We start from the raw sequence: 13,323 nt of genomic DNA on the forward strand, positions 1-13,323 counted from the left end.
GGATGGTGCCAATAGGGACCAGACAATCTGTGTGTGTTCTAAAGGGATTTGCACATCTGTGTCAGCAATGGGTGCAACTTAAAGTAAATGAAGGCATTCATTAGAAGGGGTGCCCACAAACATTTGGACACAGTGTGTATTTTCACATTTACCTTCTGAAAGCTGTTGTTTTAGCCATTCTGACACCCAGCATGGTGGACAATTCATTAATTGACCCGCCCTCTAAAAAAAAATCTAACAGAGAGTGGAGTTTTATTTACAGATGTCATGTAGGTCTCGTGTAGGTTTACTGGTGGGTCTGGATAGTAAAAAAAAAAAAAAAGTCGGCTTGTAGACGACTGACACCTGGTTCCATTCACCACCAATATAAAGAAATAAGTAACATATTGTGCAGGAAAATGGTCAGACTTCCCCTATAATAATAACTTTGTGTTTAAGGTTCACAGCAATGGAGAGCATTCAGTCAGTCACGTAGCAGCCGAACAAACACAAGAAGGAAATGAAACAGAAGCTTTGTTATTTTTTATTTTATAAAAGCAAAGAGACTCGAATAGACACTGATACTGTTTTACAGAATTACCGTTCAGGCAGTGAAGCAGACCCCACAGAAACATCCAGAACACAACTCTGATCTGCACTTCAGAACTCTAAATGTTTAATATACAGATACAGGACATTAGCTCAGTGTACTCATATCTAGAACATGATTAAAAGTTAACATTTAGAGAAAAGTGCTGTTCTGAAAGCTTCAGTTCCTCAACTATGATAGATACAGTAACACCAGGCCTGCACCATGTATTAATAAAGGGGTCAGTTATCTAGAGTCATATTAATTCTAGACTAAACAGAATCTCTAATAGTGATTCATCTTCAGTCTAAGGCTTTATCTATGTGTGTAAGAAACAGCCTAAAGGGTTTAATAAAGCAGGGTTAATACAGTCGGTTATATATTGCAATATTAAATGTGATATATACTGTAAAATATGATGTATACTGTAAAAAATAACAGTACATGGATGCATTTATGGTGCAGCCTGAATGAGCATCAGTTTGAAGAACAGGGGAAAACCGAGGTTATGAATATATTAATATTTACTGAATAAACACCCCCCCCCCTCATCTCTAAAGCTGAACCGGTCAGAACCCAAACTGTTCATCAATCATTAACAGAATAAAAACTACTGCAGGTCAGACTTTGACCCACCGGCCTGCTGTTGTGTGTGTTTACCCTATTTAAGGATAAACCAATTCTACACTCATTCTCTTAATAATAACAACAACGGGTCCTAAATGGTTCTAGGCTTGAACTTTAACAGCTGCAGAACCTATCCATGGTGTGGAACTGGTGTTAAAACCTCTTATTCAATTTACAAACCTAATTCTTTAAAGAACCATCCACTAAAAGGTTCTCCAGGAAGCTGACCGTGGCTCCTGTGGTATTTTTTTTTTTTAAGAGTGTGACGTTCCACCAATATAAGTACTTTTAACTCACATACCTCATCAATAGTAACTGTGTACGTGTGTGTGCGTTACTGTGCGTGCAGTGCAGCAGGCAGGTGGATGCTGGCCCCCGGGGGCAGGGGCCAAGTGTCGTGCCCCTGGTGTGTCTGTAGAAGGCGGTAAAGCTGCTTCAGCTGAGTGACGATGTTGTCTTTGATGTCCGGGACGGAGATCTGCAGCCGGACGCTGCCGCTGTCAAACGAGCGCGTCCCGTCTCCCGAAAACATCTCACAGATGATCCGAGCCACCACCGGAACCACCTGCAGAAATTTCACACGTTTTAGCAGCTAAAAACAAACCAAGGCTGCGTTGTAAACCTCTGAGCCACTTTCATACTCGTACAGGTGAAACATGTTTCACAGGTAGCACAATGTACAGTTAGGAAAAGGGATGTCCTGATCCTATTCAGTGACCAAGAATCAGGGCGGATTTTTGTATTTGGGTATTGACTTTTAAAGCCCGATCCACTTCCGATCCTTGGTTTTGTAGTAGCAGAGCGCCCTCTGGTGTCCAATTGGCACTATTAACAGATGTCAGCTGTCCCCTGCTGCAGTGAGGAACTCAAAAACTACTTTAGACTAGACATTGCTAATTTGTGACCTTGATTTGAACTGATCAGCGTGCTTAGGTCACCTCTTAATAGTCAAAACAAGGCTGACGTTGTCCTTTTACTCGAACTTTCCGTTCCATCTTAAATGGCACAGCAGTTACGCTCTGCTGTTGAAATGTACACATTGTAGCACTATTTAAGGTGGAATGGAGAGTTAGAAATAGAAGCAAACTTTAGCCTTTGGTTGCTAATTAGTAATGTTACTGCACTTATCACTTAAAATAAAGCACTTTTTTGTTTTGTTACACAAATAATGTCACAGATGTTTATGGTGGTTCAGTACAGAGAACAGTAGCTCAAATTATGGCTCATAGCCTTGACCAGGGCTCACTTGCAAAAGATCTCAGTGTGACCCTGATTAAATACAACCACCACACTATAAAACAATTACTACACAAATCAACAAACAGCAACAGATATCAGTTCAAAGTGTGTGCCACTATAAACACACACGCACTGGGAACAGGGAGCTAGGTATAAAGGTATACATTACCATTATATATATATATATATATATATATATATATATATATATATATATATATATATATATATATATAAATAATATATAATATATATTTGCCTGACGGGGAACTGAAACCCAGTCTGTCACAGGGAAAGTGGTGTTGGTACCCAGTACACTACACCAACCTGAAGTTGTTTGATGTGTTCACATGTCCAAATAAAAACCATGACTCTTTGGCGCTCTGAGATCTCTGAAACACTGCAGGTGCGAAACTCAGACTTACCTGAACCATTATCAGCTTCCTCTCTCTCGGACGGCCGTCTGGCCACTCCTCTCCGAAACACAGGTGGATATCAAACTGAGGCAGAACAGGAGACTGACCACGCTGGTGTGCAATCACACCTACACATACGCACATACACAGACAGTTACTAAATGGCTGACTCAGACTGAGCAAGTCCACAAAACAGCACTAATGACAAACATGTTCCAACACTCAACACACAGCACCTAGAATATCTAGTGCGCTATAACGTTTCTATGATCCACACACAGTAATACAGACTGTAATACACTACAGGAAGCATAGGGGGTGCTCTATAGAGTTCATATGATCCACACTCTCCTTCTGACAGACTGTAATACTACAGGTAGCATAGGTGGTGCGCTATAATCCTCTACAATAGTTAATATGATGCTATGGTGCAGAAGTAGTGCTAAGGGGAACTCACCGCTGAGAAAGGACTCCAGGCAAAAGAGTTTGACCTTGCGCTGGCGTTCAATGAGGTTGGGTGCGTTGGGGTTTGGGGCACAAGGTCCAGACCAGTATACCTTACACTGGCACAGCCGGACGGCATAGATGTCATGTCCACTGACCTCCAGAATGAGGCCGCGGTCCATGACATCCAGCAGGCGGTTGGTGAAGAGGCGCTGCTTATCGTTGGTGATGTGCTCTGTGGGGGGGAAGCGGAGCTGCTCCAGAGATATCGGGCCAAACAGCTCCTCCTGATTCACCATCGGACCCAGATCGCCGTAGAACAGCCGACAGCCCTGAGGGTTACTGACCGTCATCGCAGGACACACCTCCTTTCCACGGTAATAAAACTGCACCTCAAGATCAGTCACTGAAAACAAACACACACTGCACTATTAGCCTCCTGCTCTAGTTCCAGCACCTCCCCTCCCCTAGCTGCGCCCAGTAACGTGTGCTACAGTGTGTATGTGTGTGTCTGCATGCTTACTGGGCAGGGAGCTGATCCAGGTCTCTGGTGTGGTGAACAGTGTGTCTGGTATGGCGGCGATGGGCGGTGGCTCCATGCTGGGCGGCTGGATTTCCATCTCCACGTCCATCGGCTCCTTCTTAGGCCACACCTCAGATGGGACAGGGGGGCAGCTGGGGGGCTGTAGAGGGGACACAGAGCCTGGTGGGGTCCAAACAGGGGGGGCCAGAGGAGAATTGCTAACTGCGAAGACACACACAGACACACACAGACATACACACAGTCATAATTAATTTCTATACCAATCTTTCTTTATTCCATACAGTTGAACACACTATCTTTAACACTGATCTATGCAAATTACCTCTGTAGGCTAAATAGGTGGGGCTAAAATGCTGTAGGCAAAATGGGCAGGGCTAAACTGACATCACGTCACCAAAATCAAGCGTTTTGGTGTATAACTGAAGTGTAGTGTGTGAGACTAACCTGGAGGGTGGTAAGGAGGTGGCGGGGGTTCTGGCGTATCTGGAACATCATCTTCTTCACCATCCGAATCATATGTAGGAACAGAACCTGTAGAACCTGAACAAGAACACATAATTAAATACAGTAAACATAAATAATATCATATTAGATTGACAATTATAGATTTTTATTTTTTTTTATTACAGTAGTTTACAGTAGCATTTTACCCGGGTTACTAAGGGGCTGCGGGATGTCACACACATCATAGATCTTCAGAGGGTTGATGGGAACCTCTTTGGTTCCGTCATAGATGAGGTTAAACTCGCGACTCTTGTTGAGAGCACAGCGGAGTTGAGCCTTCCACTTCGCTGGGTCCGGCTCGTCCACCCCCTCCTGAAACTTCCCTGTCTCCACAGCCCATGCCTGATATATGCATGCACACACACATACACATACTTAAAATAATAGTCCTGAGTAGCTATTTAATATTTGAGGTAAGAAGGCAAATTAGCTTTTTTATAAGGGTATTCTATAGGGTAATGACCTAACATGTGTCTAATCCAATATGTGCAAAGTCAGCCTACGCCTCTTTTTGAACTGCAAAACATCACAGGCAGCCGACACAATCAGAGAAATGTACTGGTTCCCTAGCTCCTACCGCACCCGCTAACAGATGCCTGTGCTGGCCAACATTGCTTTGAGAGCGGAGCGAGCACGGCCAATTGTGCACTCTCAGACTTTGGCTGCTGATGGAAAAGCAGCATGGCTCAGGATTCAAACTCACAACACCTGGTCCACAGATGCACATTAGACCGCTGAGCCACTTGGTCTAGAGAGAGAGTGGGAACTGAATTTGTATTAATATGTACAAATATCAGTTTTCTAGGTTTCCCCCTCCCTCCACTAGTCTGGTTATTGTGGTTACTGTGGCAGCATGTCTGACCTTGAAGATTGTGTTCTCCTCCTCCTGCTGCTGGGCGGTGTGCCGGGTGGCGTGTCTCCATGGAATCTGAAAGCGTTTGGCATCGCGGTCCAACCACACCAACCCTGGAAATGCCCCGTTATCCACCTGAGCCACAAGCCAGGGCTTCAGCCGCACACGCCGGGGGTGCACCGACATCTCTACGGATGGAAGGGAGGGTCAACAGTTAACAGTTAGCATGGTCTTCATTGCTACTTTCTTGCTCTAATAATAGAATGTGACATGTGAACAATGTTTTAAATGTTTTTTAAGCATCATATACCAGAGGTTTCTTTGTACTAAAAAACAAAAAAAAATACATTGTACCTGGCAAAGAACTATTTAAACATTCAAAAGGTTATTTGGGCTGCCATGGTTCTATACAAAAACACCTAAAAGAACACCTTTTATAAATATGTACAGTCTACAGCAAGTACACTCTTAGTAAAAAGGGGTTCTACCACTTGTGATAGGGATGCCTATTTGGTGCTATGCGTGTACACAAGTCCAGTCGTGAAATTCTCTCACTACTAAATATTCCACGGTCAACTGTGGTATTATAACAAAGTGGAAGCGATTGAAAACAACAGCTCAGCCACAACGTTGTAGGCCATGTAAAATGACAGAGCGCCAGGGTCAGCGGATGCTAAGGCGCATTGTGTGGACAACGTGTTCCCTGGAGTGACGAATTATGCTTCTCTGTCTGGCAATCTCATAGACGAGTTTGGTGGTTTGGAGGACTGACTGCATTGTGCCAAGTGTAAAGTTTGGTGGGGGGGGGGGATTATGGTCTGGGGTTGGATTTTGAGAGTTGGATTTGGCCCCTTAGTTCTAGTGAAAGGAAATTATAATGCTTCATTATACCAAGACATTTTGGTGAATTTCATGCTTCCAACTTTGCGTTGGATGCATGAAATGAGACAGCTTGGTGTAGAAGAACTTGACCTGACCATAAACCTATAGAAAACCTTTGAAATGAATTAGAGAGGAGACTACGAGCCTGACAAGTGCACTTTTGGAAGAATGCATAAGCACATCCCTAAACCTTGTGGAAAGCCTTCCCAGAAGAGTTGTTATGCTGTTATAGCTGCAAAGGGTGTCCCGACATCATTTTAAACCCTATGGATTAAGAATGGGATGTGTGTGTGTGTGTGTGTGTGTGTGTGTGTGTGTGTGTGTAATATGTAATCATGTCAACTTATAACAATAGAACCCTTTTTGGTGAGGTGTAGAACCATTTTCCATAGGTTCTTTCAAAAAAAAAAAAAAACCCATCTGACCTTTAAAGGAAAGGGGCTCTTTGTAGTTTTAAAAAGGATTCATGACAGCAGAAACCTCTTAAAACGTTATTCAACGCATGACAATAGCAGAACCCTTTATAAGATTCTAAAAAGAACACTAAAAGAAAAGGGTTCTACATAGTGCAGAAAAGGGTTAGTTGTCTCATAACAGTGGACCCTTTTGGTGTAGAACCATTTAAAACAGCTTCTATAAAGAACCCTCTACACGCTAAGAAAAGGATCCTTCTTATTATGATAGGGAAACCCTCTTTTGAAATGTTGTACACAGAACTATCTACATTAAACAAAAACAGCTCTAGCTAGAAATTAGTATTGCAAACGGTTCTTCGACTCATAACATTAGTAAAACCCTTATTGCTGCTGTGCAGAACCATTTTTAAAAGGCTCTTTAAAGAACCATCTACAAGTAAAAGAAGGGTTCTATATAGTATTGAAAGGGATTCTTCAACTCAGGACATAGCAGAACCCTCTTTTAAAAGGTTCTATAAAGGACCATCTAATACTGAAGCCATCTGCACTAAACAAAAAGGGTTCTACGCAGTACTAAATAGGGTTCTTTGTCTTAAGGATGTTCCACTGCTATTTTTTTTTTTTAAGAAAACATGATGTACAAGAGAACCGGCATTCCCATGATTCTTTGAGTTGTATAAAGCCACTGCTTTACTAGAGAACCCTTGAAGAACCACCTTTTTTTTTTTTAAAGAATTATCAATGAACACAAAGTAACAACGCACATTTAGTATGAATCTATTCTTTCTATCAATCTACTCTACTAATATATACACACATTATATATATATATATATATATATATATATATATATATATATATATACACACACACACATATATATACACAGATATATATATACACACACATTATATATATATATATATATATATATATATATATATATATATATATATATACACATACATATACACACACATACATATATATATATATATATATATATATATATATATATATACACACACACACACATACATATATACACACATACATATATACACACATACATATATATATATATATATATATATATACACACACACACACATACATACACACACACACACAGGACAGTAGACCTATAAAGTATCTACAAGCATCACAATGGTATATAATGTAAATCTATATACATGTATCAGTCTATAAGAGCACTAACCTACACACTGTATATAAAGCATCAGCTCACACGCATTATTAATGTAGAACAATGTTTATCTCTACAATTTACACACAGTATCGATCAATAACGAGTATTAATAGGCACAAGGCATGACGTCACACACACACACACACACACACACACACACACACCATCTGGATGAATCACCTTCAGTATCGGTATGAAGGTAAGCAGCTGGATGTGAGTTTTGAGTTACACACCAGGTGCAGGTAGGTAGGTGTGTGTGTGTATGTGTATAATGGCGTCTCTATGCTTTAGTGGGGTCCCATCCCCACTAACCCCTTATGAGGGTCTCTCCGCTTCAGGCCGGTTTCTCGTTGGAACTCTCCGTTCCACCTTAAATGGTGCAGGAGTACATTCTGGTGCCTCCGGCTACATGTAACTGATGCACCATTTAAGGTGGAACGGAGAGTTCCAACGAGAAGCCCAGGTGAGCGTCCAAACTGCCTGCTTCTCTCTGCTGCTCGTGCACGGCTGAAGCGAAGGCTCACGCGCTTTGACCTAAACACAAACAAAGTGCACCTGGGACTCACCTGTCTGCAGCGCGCGCGAGCCGGAAGCAGCAGCAGCAGCAACTCCTGTTCTGGTTTGTTTCTTTTAACTTCTACACGGAGTTAAAACGCTCTCTCTTTCCGAGCGCGCGCGCGTTCTCACACACACACACAACCAAACACAATCTCTCCTACACACACACACACTCGCTGAGAGAGTCTGAGAAAGTGCGTGAGGTGAGGCGCTCGAGCTCTACCTTTCGCTGTTTTTCCTCTTCTCGACGCTTCCCGAAACTCAGGTAGGCGGTGACGTCACGCACGTTTCAGGGCGGCACACCTTTGCTCGGTGGCTCACGCGCGCGCGCGCACACGCACACACACACACACTCACTCTCTCTCTCTCTCTCTCTCTCTCTCTCTCTCTCTCTAGAGGTTAGGGGGCGGGGCCGGTTTATCTCCATCACTGATTAATACCGCGATATTAAAGCCAACGGTGTTAGAATTGGTTCAGGTTCTGAGAACTGTGCAGGATTCGACTGTTTTTTAAAAAAGTGATAATGTGTATTTACTGTAAACATGTTGTTGTATAGAACTGCACTCTATAGAACCACTGCATTTACTACAGACCTTTTAAAGAACCCCTTTCAGAAGAGTGTATGGTGTGTCAAGTCAATGCACTCTTTTTAAATGGTTGAACCATTTAAAGGTCCAATGAAGAACGAGCTACACTCTAAACAAAAGGTCCTCTTAACACCTCATCTAAATTGTCCTGCTCTGGCAGACTGTGAATAGTTTAGAGGAATGATGGTGGTTCTGCGGTGCCGTGGAACCATAGATGAAAATGCAACAGATTTAAACAGCAAGGGTACAAACTGTGTGATAACTGTGTGCGATAATATATGAAAATAGAGACAAAAAGAAAGAGAAAGTGAGGAAGATCAGTAGGAGAGAAAGGCCAAGATCCACAATACTATTATAATATTCGTATTTATGTTTTTCCAACAATAGATATTTCTGCTTGCCTGACAGAATCCGATCACAGAAAACACTTGTGTTAAATGTGGACGAGAGATCCGTCTTGGACCACATCCGAATGTGGTTTGAGAGATCCAATCGTAATCTGATCACAATGCAGTGTAAACAGGCCAGAATTAATAACAAAAGTGGAACTCTTTATAAATGTTTCTATAAGGAACCATCTACTATCTAAAGAAAAAGATTGCTTGACTTGTAACACTAGTGGAAAGGGTTATATATGTTACTGAAAAAGAGTTCTTTTGGTGTCCTGGTGTCAGGCGCAGGAACACAGAGAGCAGGGAATTCACCATGTAATCCGAGAAGGAGAAGATAATGAAGAAAAGAGTGTTTCTCTCTACTGAATCACTTAAAAAACACTACAAGTAAAATACATCCCATAATATTCTCATATGTATGCATATACACACACACACATTCTCTAACTGTACACTGATGAACAACTGATAAACCAGCAACAACTGTTTTGCTTTCATTTAGTAAAGCTGAGGATTTGGAGCCCCCTGATGGTCAGTCTGTGTAAATGAAGAGTTGTAATATATAAAAATATAAATAGAGACAGCTGTGACTGAAATGGCTCTGTGGCTACCCGATTCGCATCCCCAGCCCAATGTGTGTCGAGCATGCACGGACATGCGCTGTGCAAAACTGAGCAGGGGACGCAGATCCGGTAGCCAGTAATGTCATTTATGGCATTTGAAAGTGACAATTGTTCAGTGTAGATTAGCTAACGTTAGCTAGCCAGACGGACACCTGCTCCACTAACTGTGACAGCTATATACAATATATATGTATTAACAACAACCAGGCAATATTTAGTAGCCATATCTATGCTGGCTAAATATGCTAACTCAGCGCTAGCGTTAGACTGGTAGTCGGCAAGGAGTAGGGAGGTCCAGGACAGCAACACCACCACCACTGCCTCGGCACTGTCGCTACCTGATCCACGCTTCTTGGCTAATTTGCACACATGCTCTGCATGAATCAGGGAGGAGATGCGAAATGGGTAGCGGCAGGCTCCCTGTTTTTGTTTTAGGGCACTAATGAGTATGTCGGCCAAATGTCCAAATCATAAAGTGGAATTCGAGCGTGATTTGGTGGGCATTACAGTCTCACACAATGTGCTTATAATTTATAGTAAACACTGTAGTTCACTACGTGAGTTGAACGAGGACCACAATGCTTAGTGAGTCTCGTTACAAAGCAACAGACAGCGGACTGAACTGGACATGATGATGTTTACTCATACGAGCAAGTAGTGACCTAGAACTTAAATAGGGAGCCATTTCAGTCACAGCCATAGTTACTAGCCACTGAATGCCCATGAATTTTACACATTTTTTTAACATGTAGGTGGTTAACAGTAGGTTTAGGTTGCTAAGCAACATACTAGTCAAAGACAGCACAATGCTTCACTACCTGTATTTAATTAAATTCAGTATGTAAGTGTATGAAATTTTAAACATGGCTGACGCACATGGGTGTACAATTGGGTAGGGATAGACATGCTCCACTACCTGTTATAGCTATATATAATAAATGTGTATAAATGCTAACTCAGCGATAGCGTTAGCCTGCTAGCCAGTGAGGCATAGAGAGGTCGAGTTGGCAGACGAGGACAGCGACACCATCACCACTGTCGGCACTGTTGCTTCTCAATCCACGTTCTTGACTAATTAGCACTGAGCATGCAAGCACATGCTCTGCATGAATCAGGGAGGGGATGCGAATTGGGTAGCGACAGGATCCCTATTTACGTTTTAGGGCATTAATAAGTATGTCGGCCATTTGAGAGTGTCTCAGAATTCATTATGTGAAAAGCTGCTATATCTTAAAATAAAGGCTCTAGATGACATGAAATTGCATGTCATCAGAAATCTGTCAATCTGTAATGCAAAAAGTCTCCCTGTGGACCACTTTTATGTCCCCACCAAACCTGCACCCGTCCTAATGCATGATGGTGATCGTGATGAGGAAGTGTCTAAATTCACTTCACGCATGTTTACTTAGTAGACTAAACAGTCTCTCTCCCTATATATATACACTGCTCAAAAAATAAAGGGAGCACTCAAATAACACATCCTAGATCTGAATGAATGAAATATTCTCATTGAATACTTTGTTCTGTACAAAGTTGAATGTGCTGACAACAAAATCACACAAAAATCATCAATGGAAATCAAATTTATTAACCAATAGAGGCCTGGATCTGGAGAAAAAAAAATTAAAAGTGGAAAAACACACTACAGGCTGATCCAACTTTGAAGTAATCTCCTTAAAACAAGTCAAAACGAGGCTCAGTATTGTGTGTGGCTTCCACGTGCCTACAACACCTGGGCATGCTCCTGATGAGGTGGCAGATGGTCTCCTGAGGGATCTCCTCCCAGACCTGGACTAAAGCATCCGCCAACTTCTGGACATTCTGTGGTGCAACGTGACGTTGGTGGATGGAGCGAGACATGATGTGCTCAATCGATTCTGGTCTGGGGAACGGGCGGTGTGAGGTCTAGCATTGTCCTGCATTAGGAGGAACCCAGGGCCAACCGCACCAGCATATGGTCTTACAAGTAGTCTGAGGATCTCATCTCTGGCGAGGTAGGTTTACACTGAGCACATGTGACAGACGTGACAGAGTCTGGAGATGCCGTGGAGAGCAATCTGCTGCCTGCAACATCCTTCAGCATGACCAGTTTGGCAGTGGGTCAGTAATGGTGTGGGTTGGTATTTCTTTGGAGGGCCGCACAGCCCTCCATGTGCTCGCCAGAGGTAGCCTGACTGCCATTAGGTACCGAGATGAGATCCTCAGACGCCTTGTGAGACCATATGCTGGTGCGGTTGGCCCTGGGTTCCTCCTAATGCAGGACAATCTCATCAAGCACATCTGGGACACCATAGACTGTCCAGGAGTTGGCGGATGCTTTAGTCCAGGTCTGGGAGGAGATCCCTCAGGAGACCATCCGCCACCTCATCAGGAGCATGCCCAGGCATTGTAGGGAGGTCATACAGGCACGTGGAGGCCACACACAATACTGAGCCTCGTTTTGACTTGTTTTAAGGACATTACATCAAAGTTGGATCAGCCTGTAGTGTGTTTTTCCACTTTAATTTTGTGTGTGACTCCAGATCCAGGCCTCTATTGGTTAATAAATTTGATTTCCATTGATGATTTTTGTGTGATTTTGTTGTCAGCACATTTAACTTTGTACAGAACAAAGTATTCAATGAGAATATTTCATTCATTCAGATCTAGGATGTGTTATTTTTTGAGCATATATATATATATATATATATATATATATATATATATATATATATATATATATATATATATATATTATATAGTGTAATACCAATGAGGGAGTAGGGATCCATTTTGGTCATGTCTGTGTGTGAGACCTGGCTCGTGTTTCAGTACAGTGTTGGTGAACTCCCCCAATCAGGAGTCAGCAGTAAGTTCACTATTTTTTTTCCAGGTCTGCCTGGAGGTGTATTAGCGAGTCAGATTATTGTATTTACAGATTTACAGAAACCCTGTTTGCACACGCACACAAACAGGGCTGAGCAGATAATGATCGGATCAGGTAAGTTGCCAGCAGGTGGCAGTAAAGCTGCAGGGATTCAAGGTGCAACATCAGCATCAGAGCTCAGAACTGAACTGCCCCCTCTCTGCAGCCCCGTAGTGGCTGTGGACTGGAACTGTACAGGTTGAATGTGTGTTAACTGGTGTAAATGTCTGACTAAGATAATCTCTTCTGCTTAGTGCAGAGGATCCGAGGGAAATGTAGTGTGGACTACCTTGGGGGCAGTAGAGGGCATATTAGACAAGGGGGGGCAGGCAGGGCAAGAGGGGGCAGGGGGTTAAGTGCATTCCAGCTGGATGGTCCCTCTGTAGATCCATCTTTCTGTCTTCTCTCAATTACATCACTGTCCTCTCACACCAAGCAGCAATCAGGACCAGCAGATGGTACCGGAGGTCAGGACCAGCAGTTCTACTGGCCAGAGCTTTTCTACAGAGCTTTTACAGTTCTGTGAACACCTGGGTCAGGTCAGTAATTAATCA

The 13,323-nt window shown here is 42.6% G+C and overlaps 1 protein-coding gene across 2 annotated transcripts; it reads right to left on the bottom strand.

Moving 5' to 3' along the window:
- Positions 1-547: 547 nt before the first annotated feature.
- irf6 (interferon regulatory factor 6) lies at positions 548-8,514 on the bottom strand. 2 transcript variants are annotated; one of them, XM_072665463.1, is made up of 8 exons: positions 8,486-8,514; positions 5,205-5,383; positions 4,489-4,684; positions 4,283-4,378; positions 3,818-4,039; positions 3,308-3,700; positions 2,860-2,978; positions 548-1,760 (listed from the first exon to the last, which is right to left on the bottom strand). In XM_072665463.1, exons 2-8 carry the CDS (start codon positions 5,379-5,381, stop codon positions 1,530-1,532), a joined length of 1,434 nt encoding a protein of 477 aa, XP_072521564.1. In that variant the 5' UTR covers positions 5,382-5,383; positions 8,486-8,514; the 3' UTR covers positions 548-1,529. The 2 variants fall into 2 exon arrangements, with proteins under 2 accessions (XP_072521564.1, XP_072521563.1); XM_072665462.1 differs by lacking the exon at positions 8,486-8,514 and adding an exon at positions 8,271-8,479.
- Positions 8,515-13,323: the final 4,809 nt, after the last annotated feature.

The sequence above is a fragment of the Salminus brasiliensis genome, chromosome 21, assembly GCF_030463535.1.
Source record: "Salminus brasiliensis chromosome 21, fSalBra1.hap2, whole genome shotgun sequence".
NCBI classification, from domain to species: domain Eukaryota; kingdom Metazoa; phylum Chordata; class Actinopteri; order Characiformes; family Bryconidae; genus Salminus; species Salminus brasiliensis.

Excerpts from the sequence above, each read along its gene's own strand:
- irf6 (XM_072665463.1), bottom strand. The coding sequence starts at position 5,381 with ATGTCGGTGCACCCCCGGCGTGTGCGGCTGAAGCCCTGGCTTGTGGCT. Across the intron at positions 4,379-4,488 it reads GCAGCCCCTTAGTAACCCGG|GTTCTACAGGTTCTGTTCCT; the intron begins GTAAAATGCTAC and ends GTTCTTGTTCAG. Across the intron at positions 2,979-3,307 it reads CCTGGAGTCCTTTCTCAGCG|GTGTGATTGCACACCAGCGT; the intron begins GTGAGTTCCCCT and ends GCGTATGTGTAG.